This window comes from Anolis sagrei, chromosome 12, assembly GCF_037176765.1.
Source record: "Anolis sagrei isolate rAnoSag1 chromosome 12, rAnoSag1.mat, whole genome shotgun sequence".
Classification (NCBI taxonomy): domain Eukaryota; kingdom Metazoa; phylum Chordata; class Lepidosauria; order Squamata; family Dactyloidae; genus Anolis; species Anolis sagrei.
Window position 1 is genome coordinate 22,907,610 of NC_090032.1, and position 17,500 is coordinate 22,925,109.

Sequence of the window (17,500 nt, forward strand, 5' to 3'; positions counted from 1 at the left end):
ATATAAAATATTAATACTAATAATAGAAAAGCTAATAATGCAAATAAAATAACTAATAACTATGCATACAATATAAATATATGCAAATAATAGTAGAGCTGATAATGCAAATGGTAAAACAAGTAATATTGCAAATAACAGAACAATGCAAATAATGTAAACAATAGTTTTGTCATTTGGGAGGTGTAGTTGCTGGGATGTATAGTTCACCTACAATCAAAGAGCATTCTGAACTCCACCAATGAGGGAACAGAACCAAACATGGCACACAGAACTCCCATGGCCAACGGAAAATACTGGAAGTGTTTGATGGGCATTGACCTTGAGTTTGGGAGTTGTAGTTCACCCACATCCAGAGAGCACTGTGGACTCAAACAATGATGGATCTGGACCAAACTTGACACAAATATTCCATATGCCTAAATATGAACACAGATGGAGTTCAAGGGAAATAGACCTTGACATTTGGGAATTGTAGTTGCTGGGATTTATAGTTCACCTACAATCAAAGAGCATGCTGAACTCCACCAATGATGGAATTCAACCAAACTTGGCACACAGTTCTCCCATGACCAACAGAACACACTAGAAGGGTTTGGTGGGCATTGACCTTGAGTTTGGGAGTTGTAGTTCACCTACATCCAGAGAGCACTGTGGACTCAAACAATGATGGACATGGACCAAACTCTACACGAATACTCAATATGCCCAAATGTGAACACTGGTGGAGTTTGGGGGAAAATAGAATCTTGACATTTGGGAGTTGTCGTTGCTGGGATTTGTAGTTCACCTACAATCAAAGAGCATTCTGAACTCCATCAATGATGGAATTGAAGGGCCTTGTTGGCGTGATCCTCCCTCTGGCCTCGCACGCTCTCCCTCGCCCGCACTTGCGCCCCACGTTGCCGTGCGCCGAGCACGCAAAGCCCGCTTAGTCTCTTCCTCATGGTGTTCTTCCTTCTCTTCCTCCTCTTCTTCCTCTTGGGCGGGATTATATAACACTGTGGCACCCTTCTTCCTCTTTCCTTCCCTTCCTCCCTCCTTTCCTCCCTTCCTCCTTTCTTTCCTTCCTTCCTTCCTTCATGTCTTCCTTCGTTCCTTTCCTGCCAGCCGTGGGCTCCTAAATCATTCATGCCTTTTGCCAATCTGGCTGCTAAGTAGGTCACGGAGGAGGAGGACGACGACACGGGCGCCTCTCGCCTCCCTCTCTATCTCTTCTATCTCTCCATCTCTTCTCTCTCTCCAACTATTCTATCTTTCTGTCTATCCATCTATGCAACTATCTATCTGTGCATTCTGTCCATCCTTCTTCTCCTCCTCCTCCGTCTTCTTATACCCTGTCACTCCACAAGGAGACTATCTATCTATCTATCTATCTATCTATCTATTCAGTCTATCTATCTATCTATCTATCTATCTATCTATCTATCTATCTATTCAGTCTATCTATCTGTCTGTCCATCCATCCTTCCATCCACCAATCCATTTCCCTATCTATCTATCTATCATCTATCTATCTATCTATCTCTATCTATCTATCTATCTATCTATCTATCTATCTATTCAGCCAATCTATCTTTCTATCTATCTATCTATCTATCTATCTATCTATTCAGTCTATCTATTCAGTCTATCTATTCAGTCTATCTATCTATCTATCTATCTATCTATCCATCTATCCATCCTTCCATCCACCAATCCATTTCCCTATCTATCTATCATCTATCTATCTATCTATCTATCTATCTATCTCTATCTATCTATCTCTATCTATCTATCTATCTCTATCTATCTATCTATCTATCTATTCAGTCTATCTATTCAGTCTTTCTATTCAGTCTATCTATCTATCTATCTATCCATCTATCCATCCATCCTTCCATCCACCAATCCATTTCCCTAGCTATCTATCATCTATCTATCTATCTATCTATCTATCTATCTCTATCTATCTATCTCTATCTATCTATCTATCTATCTATCTATCTATTCAGCCTATCTATCTATCTATCTATCTATCTATCTATTCAGTCTATCTATCTATCTATCTATCCATCTATCCATCCATCCTTCCATCCACCAATCCATTTCCCTATCTATCATTCTATCTATCTATCTATCTATTCAGTCTATCTGTCTGTCTGTCTGTCTGTCTATCTATCTATCTATCTATCTATCTATCTATCTATCTATCTATCTATCTATCTATCTATCTATCTATCTCTCTATTCAGCCTATCTATCTATCTATCTATCCATCCATCCATCCATCCATCCATCCACCAATCCATTTCCCTATCTATCTATCTATCTATCTATCTATCTATCCTATCTATCTAATCAATCTAGATCCATCTTATCTATCTATCCATCCATCTATTCTATCAATCCTATCTATTCATCCCATCTGTCTATACATTCTATCAATCAATCAAGCCTATCTATCTGTCTATCTATCTATCCATACTTTCTTTCTTTCGTTCTATTTATCCATCCATCTATTAATCCTATCTATCCTTTCTTCTGTCTTTCCTATCTATCTAATTTATCAAGATATACCCATCTTATCTATCTATCTATCCATCCATCCATTCTTTCCATCCTTCTCCTCCTCCTTCTCCTCCTCCTCCTCTTCTTCTTCAGCTGCGCCTGTACCTTGGGAAGTCTGACTTGGCCACAGTGGTCCACGCTCTGGTTACATCCCATTTAGACTACTGCAACGCTCTCTACGTGGGGTTGCCTTTGAAGACTGCTCGGAAGCTTCAATTGGTTCAATGCTCGGCAGCCATGATACTAACAGGCAGCAACCAGATTGCTCACTGGAGTGGCGTTTTGGGAGCATACGACTCCTCTGTTGCGCCAGGTCCACTGGCTACCGATTTGCTACCGGGCTGAATTCAAAGTGCTGGCGTTGGCCTTTAAAGCCCTAAACGGTTCCGGCCCAAGTTACCTATCTAACCGCATCTCTGCCTATGAACCCACCAGGACTTTGAGATCTTCCGGGGAGGCTCTGCTCTCGATCTCGCCTGCAACACAGGCACGGCTGGCGGGGATGAAGGACAGGGCCTTCTCGGTGGTGGCCCCTCGGCTGTGGAATGCCCTTCCCACGGACATCAGATTGGCCCCCTCACTAATGGTATTTCGGAGAAAAGTGAAAACCTGGCTATTCGAACAAGCATTCGATTAAGCGGTGTAATGAATATAGGAAAACGGAACTACGGATGACGAGCTGGATCATGATTCTAGTTATGATGCTAGCATTGAATTTTTGCTGCTGCTGTTGTTAACCGCGTTGAGTCGCCTATCTATTTATCCTATCTATCTATTCATCCATCCATCCCTCCCTTCTATCAATCAGTCCTATCCATTCATCCTATCTGTCTGTCTGTCCGTCTATCTATCCAATCAATCAATCAATCAATCGTATCTAGCGATCTACCCTTCCTTTCTTTCGTTCTTATCTATCTATCTCTATCCCTCCCTCCCTCCATCCATCCTTCCATCCATCCATCCATCCATCCATCCATCTATTCATCCTATCTATCCTTTCTTCTGCCTTTCCTTTCTATCTACCCTATCTAATCTAACAAGATAGATCCATCTAGCTTATGTATCAATCAAGATAGATCCATCTTACCTATCTATTTTATCTATCCACCCATCTAGTCTATCAATCAGTCCTATCTATTCATCCCATCTATCTGTCTGTCTGTCTGTCCATCCATCCATCCATCCATCCATCCATCCATCCTTTCTTTCTTTCGTTCTATTTATCCATCCATCTATTAATCCTATCTATCCTTTCTTCTGCCTTTCCTATCTATCTAATCTATCAAGATATATCCATCCCTATCTGTCTGTCTATCTCATCTATCTATCTATCTATCTATCTAATCAATCAATCCTATCTCTATCTATCTATCTATCTATCTATCTCATCTATCTATCCAATCAATCAACCAATCAATCAATCCTGTCTCTATCCATCTATCCAACCAACCAACCAACCAACCAACCAATCAATCAATCCTGTCTCTATCTATCAATCCAATCAATCAATCAATCAATCAATCAATCCTATCTCTATCTATCTATCTATCTATCCAATCAATCCTGTCTATCTATCCAATCAATCAATCAATCAATCCTGTCTCTATCTATCTATCTATCTATCTATCTATCTATCTATCTATCTATCTATCTCTCCTAGCTCCAGGGAGGAAGAGGAAGTGGGACTAAACCGCATTAATCACACAGTGTAGATGCCCCAAAAGGGGGGGAGGGGAGGAGTGCCCTTTAGTGTGGCAGTGCCCTGTTGTTGTTGTTGTTGTTGATGTTGTGATGTTTGCTGTGTGCAGAGGTGTGTGTGTCCCACTCGGCCGCCCCCCTTCTCTCCTCCTCCTCCTCTCTCCCTCTTTCCTTCTTTCCTTCTTTCTCTCCCTTCCTTTCTTTTTGGGCAGCTGTTCCGCCCCAGGCCGCCCTCCCTCCCTCTCCCCCCCTTCCCCTCCCCAAAAGAGGCATCATCTGCTCCTGCCCTTTACGCACACACCCCCTCTCTTCTCTCTTCCTTCTTTCCACTCCTTCCTTCCTTCTTTCCTCCCTTCCTTCGTTCCCAGTTTGGGGCCATTTGTCCAGCGGTCAGCAGCGTGAGTAGCCCCTCTGTTTCTAAAATTAGACCCTGGCTCTCTGTCTCCGCCCCCTCTCCTCTTTCTTTCCTTCCTTCCTTCATTCGTTCTTTCATTCCTTCCTTCCTTCGTTCCTTCCTTCAGCCGCAGGGGAGGCCGCCTCTCTCGCTTTCCTCTCAAGGCACACATGGTGGGAAAGGGCTCCAGGATGGTGGGACAGGCACTTCCGCCTGCACTCGTTCTCTCTCTCTCTCTCTTTCTTTCTCTCTCCTTCCTTCCTTCCTTCCTTCCTTCCTTCCTTCCTTCCTTCCTTTTCTGTCTTTTAAAGGGCAGGCCTGGTTGGAGCTGAATTCCCAAATCCCTAATGCTCCCCTATGGCTTATGTGTTGAGATATTTAAGGAGAGCAGGAGTCTCTTACTCCTTCTTTCCTTCCTTCCTTCTTTTCTTTTTTCCTTCCTTCCTTTTTTCCTTTCTTGTATTCTTTCATTCTTTCCCTCTTTCCACCCACCTTGAGCCAAACCCTAATGCTCACCTGTGCCTTATGTATTGAGATATTTGGGCAGGTGGGGTGCTCTCTTTCGCTCTTTCGTTCTTTTCTTCTTTCTGTCTTCTTTTGTTCATTCCTTCCTTCCTTCCTTTTCTGTCTTTTAAAGAACAGTCCTGGTTTGAGCTGAATTCCCAAAATGCTAATGCTCACCTATGGTTTATCTGTTGAGATATTTAAGGAGAGAAGGAGTCTCTCTTACACTCTTTCTTTCTTTCTTTCTTCCTTCCTTTCTTTTTTCCTTCCTTCCTTCCTTCCTTCCTTCCTTTCCTTCTTTCTCTCCTTCCCTCTCTCCACCCAGCTTGAGCCAAACTCTAATGCTCACCTGTGGCTTATGTATTGAGATATTTGGGGAAAGCAGGAGACTCTCTTTCACTTCTTCCTTCCTTCCTTCCTTCCTTCCTTTCTTTCCTTCTTTTGTTCTTTCTCTCCTTCCCTCCTTCTGCCCAGCTTGAGCCAAACCATAATGCTCACCTGTGGCTTATGTATTGGTATATGTGGGCAGACAGGGTGCTCTCTTTGGCTCTTTCTTTCTTTCCTTCTTTCGTTCTTTCTTTCTTTCTTTCCTTCCTTCTCTGTCTTTTAAAGAACAGGCCTGATTTGAGCCAAATCCCCCAAAACCATAATGCTCACCTATGGCTTATGTGTTGAGATAGTTGGGGAGAGAAGGAGGCTATCTTTCACTCCTTCCTTCCTTCCTTCCTTCCTTTCTTTCTTTCTTTCTTTTTTCCTTTCTTGTATTCTTTCATTCTTTCCCTCTCTCCACCCACCTTGAGTCAAACCCTAATGCTCACCTGTGCCTTATGTATTAACATATGTGGGCAGACATATGTTCTCTCTTTCATTCTTTCTTTCATTTGTTTGTTTGTTCATTCTATCCTTCCTTCCTTCGTTCTCTGTCTTTTAAAGGACAGGCCTGGTTTGAGCCAAATCCCCAAATCCATAATGCTCACCTATGGCTTATGTCAGGGGTCCCCAAACTACGGCCCACGGGCTGTATGCGGCCCGCCGAGGGCATTTCTCCGGCCCGCGTGGCATGGCATGGCCTGGCCACGCCCACCCGGGCCGCTCCGCCAATCACGGGAACCCTCTGCTCCGGCCGCTCTGCCTGTGTGGGAGGGAGAAGCCTCCCAGGTGGGTCCTCTGCAGAGGGTGTCCGTGATTGGTGGAGTGGCGCAGAGTGGGCGTGGCCAGGGAACGCTGGCGTGGTGAAGGCAGGTGAACTACAACTCCCAAACTCAAGGCCAATGCCCACTAAACCCAGTATTTTCTGTTGTTCATGGGAGTTCTGTGTACCAAGACTGGTTCAATTCCATCATTGGTGGAGTTCAGAATGCTCTTTGATTGAACTATAAATCCCAGCAAATACAACCCTCAAACGCCATCAGTGTTCATATTTGGACATATTGAGTATTCATGTAGAATTTGGTCCAGATCCAACATTGTTTGAGTTCACAGTGATCTCTGAATGTAGGTGAACTACAACTCCCAAACCAAAGGACACTTTCCACCAAACCCTTACAGTGTTTTCTGTTGGTCATGGGAGAACTGTGTGCCAAGTTAGGTTCAATTCCATCGTTGGTGGGGTTCAAACTGCTGTTTGATTGTAGATGAACTATAAATCCCAGCAACTACCACTTCCAAATGACAAGGTCTATTTCCCCCAAACTCCAACAGTGTTCACATTTACGCATAACGAGTATTCCTGCTAAGTTTGGTCCAGATCCATCATTGTTTGAGTCCACGGTGCTTTCTGGAGATAGGTGAACTACAACTCCCAAGCTCAAGGCCAATGCTCACCTAACCCTTTCATTAGTTTTTGCTGGTCATTGGCGTTGTGAGTGCCAAGTTAGGTTCAATTCCATCGTTGGTGGGGTTCAAAATGCTGTTTGATTGTAGATGAACTATAAATCCCAGCAGCTACAACTCCCAAATGACAAAAAAAAAATTGTGCGAAGGACATATATTGGGTTGTTAGGTGCCTTGTGTCCAAAATTGGTGTCAATTCGTCCAGTGGGTTTTGAGTTCTGTCAATCCCACAAACGAACGTTATATTTTTATTTATATAGAAGTGTGGGTTTTTGTGTTTTGATATATTTTGGGGGGTGGGGGGTTGCACTGCAAATAAGACATGTGCAGAGTGCATAGGAACTCATTCATGTTTTTTTCCAAATTATAATCTGGCCCCCCAACAGTTTGCGGGACTGTGACCCGGCCCTCTGTTCAAAAACTTTGGGGACCCCTGGCTTATGTACTGAGATAGTTGGGGAGAGAAGGAGGCTCTCTTTCTTTCTTTCTTTCTTTCTTTCTTTCTTTCTTTCTTTCATTCGTTCTTTCATTCATTCCTTCCTTCCTTCCTTCCTTTGTTGTCTTTTCAAGGACAGGCCTGGTTGGAGCAGAATCCCCAAATCCATCATGTTCACCTGTGGCTTATGTGTTGAGACATTTGGGCAGAGCAGGAGTCCCTCTTTTACTCCTTTCTTCCTTCCTTCCTTCCTTCCTTCCTTCCTTCCTTTCTTTCTTTCCTTTCTTTCCTTCCTTCCCTCCCTTCTTCCACCCAGCTTCAGCCCAACCCTAATGCTCACCTGTGCCTTATGTATTGACATATGTGGACAGACATATGCGCTCTCTTTGGCTCTTTCTTTCTCTTTCTTTCTTTCTTTCTTTCTTTCTTTCTTTCTTTCCTTCTTTCCTTCCTTTGTTGCCTCATTGGAGCCAAATCCCCAAAACCACCCACAAGGCCACTTAATGGCTTAGGGATTGATCTGTGTGGGCAGGAAGGGTCCTCTCTTTCTTTCTTTCTTTCTTTTTCCCCTTCCTTCCTTCCTTCCTTCCTTCCTTCCTTCCTTCCTTCCTTCTTTCCTTCATTCCTTCCTGTCTTCCTTCCTTCCCTCCTTCCTACGCTCACCTTGAGCCAAACCACACAACTCACCTATGGCTTCTGTATTGATATATTTGGGCAGGAAGGGTCCTCTTTCGCTCTTTCCCCTTCCTTCCTTCCTTCCTTCCTTCCTTCCTTCCTTCCTTCATTCATTCATTCATTCTTCCTTTTTTCCTTCCTTCCTAATTCACAAAAGTCTGGTCCGCCTCTTCCCAGGGATCCGGGTCCGAATCCAATGGAAGCCTATGGGGAGGGGGGTCACACTCTCTCGGCCTCGGGGTGAAGCCGTGGCCACCCTCTTAAAGAGACAGCGTATATTATTATTTATATTATTATGTTATATCAAATTTATGACTTAATTGTGTTCCTGCCTTAGTGGGGGGGCATATAGGCACATATGCAAATGTATGTATATTTGTGTGTATTGTGTGTGTGTATATATATATATATGTGTGTGTGTGTGTGTGTGTTTGTTTGTTTGTGTGTGTATATCATATACTCATGCAAATGTATATGTATATTGGTGTATACGCGTGCATATAAAATTTATACATGCAAACATGTGTATCAGTGTGTGTGTATATATATAATATATATGTGTGTGTGTATCATATACTCATGCAAATGTATATGTATATTGCTGTATGCTCGTGCATATAAAATTTATACATGCAAACATGTGTATCAGTGTCTGAGTATGTATCTATATACATACTCATAGGTATATACATATACCTCTGTATATATGTAGGCGTATGTATACATGTTGGGTGTGTATAGATATATATATTGTGTGTGTGCATATATATATATATAAAGTACACATGCAAACATGCATCAGTGTATGAGTATGTATATAGGTATATGTGCAGGTGTATGCATACATGTTGGGTATGTATATATTGTGAATGCATATATATATATAATGTATACATGCAAACATGTGCATCAGTTGTTATATGTGTAGATATATATTGTGTGTGCATATATATATAGAATGTATACATGCAGACGTGTATCAGTGTATGACTATGTATATAGGTATATATGCAGGTGTATGTATACATGTTGGGTGTGTATAGATATATATTGTGTGTGCATATATATAATGTATACATGCATACATGTGCATCAGTGTATGAGTATGTACATAGGCATATATGCAGGCATATGTATACATGTTGGGTGTATATAGATATATATTGTGTGTGCATATATATATATATATAATGTATACATGCAAACATGTGCATCGGTGTATGAGTATGAATATAGGTATATATGCAGGTGTATGTATACATGTTGAGTGTGTATAGATATATATTGTGTGTGTGCATATATATATATATATATAATGCATACATGCATACATGTGCATCAGTGTATGAGTATGTATATAGGTATATATGCAGGCGTATGTATACATGTTGAGTGTGTATAGATATATACTTTGTGTGCATATATATATGTATAATATACATGCAGACATGTGCATCAGTTGTTATATTATATATAGGTATATATGCAGGCATATATATACATGTTGGGTATGTGTATATATATATATATATACACACACACACATATGTACACATATATATGCAAATATGTGTTTGTATGCATTTGAGTGTATGCATAATATTCATATTGTGTTCTGCACAAATATAATACATGTGTGTGTGTTTATATATACACACATATGATATATATATATAATACAATGTGTATATATATATATATATATTATATATGTATGTGTGTATGTATATATATGTCTCCATAAATGTATTCACATGCGTGTGTCTATATATAATGCACATATATAATATGTATGTCATGCATAAATATATGTATTTGTGTGTGTGTGTGTATATATATATATATATATAGGCACGTATGTATGTATGTATGCCTTATATATGTATGTGTGTGTATATATATATATTTCTATAAATAATGCATTCACATGCATGTGTCTATATATAATGCACATATATAATATGTATGTCATGCATAAATATATGTATTTGTGTGTGTGTGTGTGTATATAAGCACGTATGTATGTATGTATGCCTTATATATGTATGTGTATGTATATATATGTTTCTATAAATAATGTATTCACATGTGTGTGTCTATATGTAATGCACATATATAATATTTATGTCATGCATAAATATATGTATTTGTGTGTGTGTGTGTGTATGTATGTGTATATATATATAGGCACGTATGTATGTATGTATGTATGTACGTGTGCCTCTCGATTGCCTTCCTGCTGAACTCTGGAGAGTGAAGGGATGCCAAGGAAGAGCCGTTGCCAGGCGACGGTTGCCATGGCGACTGCTCTGCCTGCAGCATCCCGGGCTGCTCCCCCCTCCCTCCCTCCCCCCCTCCCTCCTCCTTTTTTGCAACAAACTTGCGAGAAAATAAACAAAACAAAACAAACAAGAGCAAGAGAGGCCAATGGAGCTCAACCTAGAATACGAATATTAATACTAATAATGACCCTAACCCCTTCCGAAGGTCTGGGTCCGGCTGTTGTTTCAATGGACTTTTTAAAAACGTAAACAAAGGCTGGACGGACATCTTTCAGGAAGGCTTCACTTGTGCCTTCCTATTGCCCAGACGAGGATGGACTGGAAGGCCTTTGGGGGTCCCTTCCAACTTGATCAGGATGATGATGATGATGATGATATATTATGGATCCAGGAGTTGGAAGCCCCCCCCCCCCCAAGGTCATCTAGTCCAGCGTTTCTCAACCCGGGGTCGGGACTCCTGCAAGGGGGGGGGGTCACGAGGGGGTGTCAGAGGGGTCACCAGGGACCATCAGAAAACATAGCATTGACCTTGAGTTTGGGAGTTGACCAACAGTTGACCCCCATGACCAACAGGTCATGGGGGTCAACTGTTGGCCAACTCCCAAATTCAAGGTCAATGCCCACCAAACGCTTCCAGTATTTTCTGATGGTCATGGGGGTTCTGCGTGAGAAGTTTGGCCCAATTCTCTTGTTGGTGGGGTTCAGAATGCTCCTTGATTGTAGGTGAACTATAAATCCCAGGAACTACAAGTCCCAAATGTCAGGGTCTAATTCCCCCAAACGCCACCAGTGTCGCATTTGGGCATATTGAGTATTCGTGCAAGTGTGGTCAGATCCATCATTGTTTGAGTCCACAGTGCTTTCTGGATGTAGGTGAACTACAACTCCCAAACTCAAGATCAATGCCCACCAAACCCTTATAGTATTTTCTCTTGGTCATGTGTACCAAGTTGGGGTCAATTCCATTGTTGGTGGAGTCCAGAATGCTCTTTGATTGTGGGTGAACCATAAATCCCATCATTGAGTCCAAAGTGCTCTCTGGATGTAGGTGAACTACAACTCCCAAACTCAAGGGGCAATGCCCACCAAACCCTTCCAGTATTTTCTCTTGGTCATGTGTACCAAGTTGGGGTCAATTCCATTGTTGGTGGAGTCCAGAATGCTCTTTGATTGTGGGTGAACCATAAATCCCATCATTGAGTCCAAAGTGCTCTCTGGATGTAGGTGAACTACAACTCCCAAACTCAAGGGGCAATGCCCACCAAACCCTTCCAGTATTTTCTCTTGGTCATGTGTACCAAGTTGTAGTCAATTCCGTCATTGGTGGAGTTGAGAATGCTCTTTGACAGTAAGAGAACTATACATCCCAGCAACTACGACTCCCAAATGGGGGTTCTGTGTGTAATGTTTAGCTCAATTCTATCGTCCCTCCTTCACAGATTTTCGCTTTTTGCAGGTGGTCCCGGAACATAACGAAAATAATGTTATGATTGGGGGTCATTACAACATGTTTAGGGGTCGCGCCGTTGGGAAGGCGGAGACCCCCTCAGAATGCTCTTTGATTGTAGGTGAACTATACATCACAGCAACTACAACTCCCAAATGACATGGGGGCTCTGTGTGGGAGGTTTAGCTCAATTCTATCATCCCAACTTCGCCGATTTTCACTTTTCACGGGTGGTCCCGGAACGCAACGAAAATAATGTTATGATTGGGGATCGTTACAACATGTTAAGGGGTCACGGCGTTGGGAAGGTGGAGACCCCCTCACCTAGCCCATCCTCAAGTGCTGCAAACTATAACTCCCAAACTCAAGGTCAATTCTATCGTCCCTACTTTGCAGATTTTCACTTTTCATGGGTGGTCCCGGAACATAACGAAAATAATGTTATAATTGGGGGTCACCACAACATGTTAAGGGGTCACGGCGTTGGGAAGGTGGAGGACCCCTCACTTAGCCCATCCCCAAGTGCTGCAAACTACAACTCCCAAACTCAAGGTCAATTCTATCGTCCCTACTTTGCCGATTTTCACTTTTCATGGGTGGTCCCGGAACGTAACGAAAATAACGTTATGATTGGGGGTCACCACAACATGTTATGGGGTCACAGCATTGGGAAGGTGGAGACCCCCTCACCTAGCCCATCCCAAAGTCCTGCAAACTAGAACTCCCTAACTCTTTTCTCGAGTGGTCCCGGAACGTAACGAAAATAATGTTATGATTGGGGGTCACCACGACATGTTAGGGGGTCACACCATTGGGAAGGTGGAGACCCCCTCACCTAGCCCATCCCAAAGTGGTGCAAACTAGAACTCCCTAACTCTTTCCTCTCTCTCTCTCTCTCTCTTTTGCAGGTTCCTCTCCCTCTTTCCCGACTTCCCGTCTTTCCCGGATCCCGTTTGCTCCCGAAGAGAAGGCGGTGGGATGCCCTGAACGGACGGCCATGCCGAGGCCGGCTTCCCACTCATAATTCGCGGCCCGCCGTTCCCTGCGTCTCGGTTCCGGGAAAGAAGAGGAGCCCCTCCCTCCTGGACGCCGGAAAGAAGAGGAGCCGTCCCCTCCCTCCCTCCTGGACGCCGGCAACGCTTTGACGGGAAGGAAGGAAGGAAGGCACCCCGGGCAGGCGGGTGGGCGGTCTTCCCGCCCCCCATTTCGTTTTTTACAAATATATATATATTTTTGCGTGAGGATTTCGGGAGAAAATGGGGAGGAAAAAGATTCAGATCCAGCGGATCACGGACGAGAGGAACCGGCAGGTCTGCTATGATTAATATTCGTATTATTTATAAATATTATGTTTTATTTCTATCTTTATTATATAGAATATAATATTTAATTATATTTTTTATTAAGGTTAGTGTTCATTATGATTTCTAAATATCATTATTTTTAATGTTAGTGTTTATTATTAATATTAGTATTTATTGTTAATAACGTAGATATTATATTATCAACGTTGGTTGATATTATTAATATTTATTTACATGGTTTCTTACATTATTATTTCTAAATATCATTATTTTTAATGTTAGTGTTAATTATTAATATTAGTATTTATTGTTAATAACGTAGATATTATATTATCAACGTTGGTTGATATTATTAACATTTATTTACATGGTTTCTTACATTATTATTTCTAAATATCATTATTTTTAATGTTAGTGTTAATTATTAATATTAGTATTATTTATTTATTATTTATTTATTTATATACATTAATAACATAGATATTATATTATCAATGTTGGTGGATATTATTAATATTTATTTACATACTGTATATTAATTCCATCTTTATTATATAGAAGATAATATTTAATGATATTTTTTAATTAAGGTTAGTGTCCATTATGATTTCTAAATATCATTATTTTTAATGTTAGTGTTTATTATTAATATTAGTATTTATTATTAATGTAGATATTAAATTATCAACGTTGGTGGATATTATTAATATCTATTTACATAGTTTCTTACAATTTTTACACTAGTATTTATTAATATTTAATATTAGTTATTTATATTATTAGTTATTTATCAATAGTATTATGTTTACTATTATTTATTAACAGTATTATGCATTATTATTATTTAGGAGTGGTGCATTGTTAGCATTGGTATTATTATTATTATTATTGTCCTTGTTGTTGTTGTTATGACTAGGGTTATGCAGAGGCTGGATGGCCATCTGTTGGGAGGGATCGCATTGTGCCTTCCTGCAAGGAAGGGGTTGGGCTGGATGCCCTTTGGGGGTCCCTTCCTACTCTTATTATTATTGTTGTTGTTGTTATCCTCTCGGTGTGTCGGGAGGTCTTTCTCCTCCTCTTCCTCCTCCTCCTCCTCTCGTCCTTTTCCTCACTCCCTCGTTCTCGATCCCTGGGCTTCCCTCCAATGTGCCCAAAGCGCTTAATGGGATTGGGCCGTAATCCCCATCCAGGCGGACGCAGCTGTCCTTCCTCCGTCACGTGACCACCAAGGAGGGGGGCGGGGGGGGGGGAGAGGTCAGCGCCCGGCCTGGGAGTCCAAAGGGACCTCGCGGATCCTAGCGTTCCCTTATTAGTGCCGTTATGATCAGATTTTGATTGGTTATCAATGCTATTACTATTATTATCAAGCCCAGGGTGAGTGCCCCTCTGTCCCCTCAGTCTGTGAGAAGGCCTCAGTGGGAGAAGGCCTCAGTGTTAGCCCGCCCTCAGTCTGTGAGTGTCCTCAGTGTTAGTTCACCCTCAGTCTGTGAGAGGCCTCGGTGTGAGAAGCCCTCAGTGTTAGCTTGTCTTTAGTCTGTGAGAGGCCTCTGTGTGAGAAGGCCTCAGTGTTAGCTTGTCTTTAGTCTGTGAGAGGCCTCAGTGTTAGTTCACCCTCAGTCTGTGAGAGGCCTCGGTGTGAGAAGCCCTCAGTGTTAGCTTGCCCTCAGTCTGTGAGAGGCCTCTGTGTGAGAAGGCCTCAGTGTTAGCTTGTCTTTAGTCTGTGAGAGGCCTCAGTGTTAGTTCACCCTCAGTCTGTGAGAGGCCTCGGTGTGAGAAGCCCTCAGTGTTAGCTTGTCTTTAGTCTGTGAGAGGCCTCAGTGTTAGTTCACCCTCAGTCTGTGAGAGGCCTCGGTGTGAGAAGCCCTCAGTGTTAGCTTGCCTTCAGTCTGTGAGAGGCCTCAGTGGGAGAAGGCCTCAGTGTTAGCTTGTCTTTAGTCTGTGAGAGGCCTCAGTGTTAGTTCACCCTCAGTCTGTGAGAGGCCTCGGTGTGAGAAGCCCTCAGTGTTAGCTCACCCTCAGTCTGTGAGAGGCCTCGGTGTGAGAAGCCCTCAGTGTTAGCTTGCCCTCAGTCTGTGAGAGGCCTCTGTGTGAGAAGGCCTCAGTGTTAGCTTGTCTTTAGTCTGTGAGAGGCCTCAGTGTTAGTTCACCCTCAGTCTGTGAGAGGCCTCTGTGTGAGAAGGCCTCAGTGTTAGCTTGTCTTTAGTCTGTGAGAGGCCTCAGTGTTAGTTCACCCTCAGTCTGTGAGAGGCCTCGGTGTGAGAAGCCCTCAGTGTTAGCTTGCCCTCAGTCTGTGAGAGGCCTCTGTGTGAGAAGGCCTCAGTGTTAGCTTGTCTTTAGTCTGTGAGAGGCCTCAGTGTTAGTTCACCCTCAGTCTGTGAGAGGCCTCGGTGTGAGAAGGCCTCAGTGTTAGCTTGTCTTTAGTCTGTGAGAGGCCTCAGTGTTAGTTCACCCTCAGTCTGTGAGAGGCCTCGGTGTGAGAAGCCCTCAGTGTTAGCTCACCCTCAGTCTGTGAGAGGCCTCTGTGTGAAAAGGCATCAGTGTTGTCCTCGCCTTCAGTCTGTGAGAGGCTTCAGTTTGAGAAGGCCTCAGTGTTACATCGCCCTCCATCTGTGAGAGGCCTCGGTGTGAGAAGGACTCAATGTTAGCTCGCCTTCAATCTGTGAGAGGCCTCAGTGTGAGAAGGCATCAGTGTTAGCTTGTCTTTAGTCTGTGAGAGGCCTCAGTGTTAGTTCACCCTCAGTCTGTGAGAGGCCTCGGTGTGAGAAGCCCTCAGTGTTAGCTCACCCTCAGTCTGTGAGAGGCCTCTGTGTGAAAAGGCATCAGTGTTGTCCTCGCCTTCAGTCTGTGAGAGGCCTCAGTTTGAGAAGGCCTCAGTGTTACATCGCCCTCCATCTGTGAGAGGCCTCGGTGTGAGAAGGACTCAATGTTAGCTCGCCTTCAATCTGTGAGAGGCCTCTGTGTGAGAAGGCCTCAGTGTTAGCTTGTCTTTAGTCTGTGAGAGGCCTCAGTGTTAGTTCACCCTCAGTCTGTGAGAGGCCTCGGTGTGAGAAGCCCTCAGTGTTAGCTTGCCCTCAGTCTGTGAGAGGCCTCTGTGTGAGAAGGCCTCAGTGTTAGCTTGTCTTTAGTCTGTGAGAGGCCTCAGTGTTAGTTCACCCTCAGTCTGTGAGAGGCCTCGGTGTGAGAAGGCCTCAGTGTTAGCTTGTCTTTAGTCTGTGAGAGGCCTCAGTGTTAGTTCACCCTCAGTCTGTGAGAGGCCTCGGTGTGAGAAGCCCTCAGTGTTAGCTCACCCTCAGTCTGTGAGAGGCCTCTGTGTGAAAAGGCATCAGTGTTGTCCTCGCCTTCAGTCTGTGAGAGGCCTCAGTTTGAGAAGGCCTCAGTGTTACATCGCCCTCCATCTGTGAGAGGCCTCGGTGTGAGAAGGACTCAATGTTAGCTCGCCTTCAATCTGTGAGAGGCCTCAGTGTGAGAAGGCATCAGTGTTAGCTCGCCCTCCGTCTGTGAGTGGCATTAGTGTTAGTTCACCCTCCATCTGTGAGAGGCCTCAGTTTGAGAACTCCGTTGTTGCTGGAGTTCAGAATGCTCTTTGTAGGTGAACTGTAAATCCCAGCAGCTACAACTCCCAAATGACAAAATCAATTTTTGAGTGATGGTCACTCCCTAGGTTAGTAGGTGTCTTGTGGCCAAATTTGGCGGCAATTCGTCCAACAGATTTTGAGTTATGATGTCACTCAAAACGCATAGAGCATTTTTATATATATAGATTACTATTATTATTATTTTATGTCAGGAGGGACTAGTTGGCCTTTGGCAATCCCTTCGAACTGTAGGAGCCTATGGTTCTATTATTATTATTATTATTATTATTATTATTACTACCATCATCATCATCACCATCATCATATTTTCATATTATTATTATTATTATTATTATTATTATTATTATTATTAATCTGAGGCTGGATAGCCCTCTGTTTGGAGGTTGGTTTGGATGTCCTTTGGGGGTCCCTTCCAACACTAGGATCCTATGGTTCTCTTATTATTATTGTTGTTGTTGTTGTCATCATCACATTTTCTTCTTCTTCTTCTTCTTCTTCTTCTTCTTATTATTATTATTATTATTATTATGAAGCCAAGGCTGGATAGCCTTCCGTTCGGAGATTCTCTTGTTGTTGTTGTTGTTGTTGTTGTTATCATAATCATATTTTTATATTATTATTATTATTATTATTATTATTATTACTATTATTAAGCCAAGGCTAGATAGCCTTCTGTTCGGAGGCTCTCTTATTATTGTTGTTGTTATTATCATAATCATATTTTCATATTATTATTATTATTATTATTATTATGAAGCTGAGGCTGGATAGCCTTCTGTTTG

At 42.6% G+C, this 17,500-nt stretch overlaps 1 protein-coding gene across 5 annotated transcripts in view; it reads left to right on the top strand.

The window, feature by feature from the left end:
- Positions 1-17,500, top strand: part of MEF2D (myocyte enhancer factor 2D) — a 55,112-nt gene that overhangs the window by 14,554 nt on the left and 23,058 nt on the right. For 4 of the 5 annotated variants that reach the window (XM_067472610.1, XM_067472612.1, XM_067472613.1 and 1 more), the window contains exon 3: positions 12,727-13,128. In XM_067472610.1, the coding sequence (XP_067328711.1) occupies positions 13,075-13,128 (54 nt within the window). In that variant the 5' untranslated portion in view covers positions 12,727-13,074. Of the gene's footprint in view, positions 1-4,583; positions 4,646-12,726; positions 13,129-17,500 lie in introns of those variants that run through there. The other variant, XM_067472611.1, reaches the window with a different exon arrangement.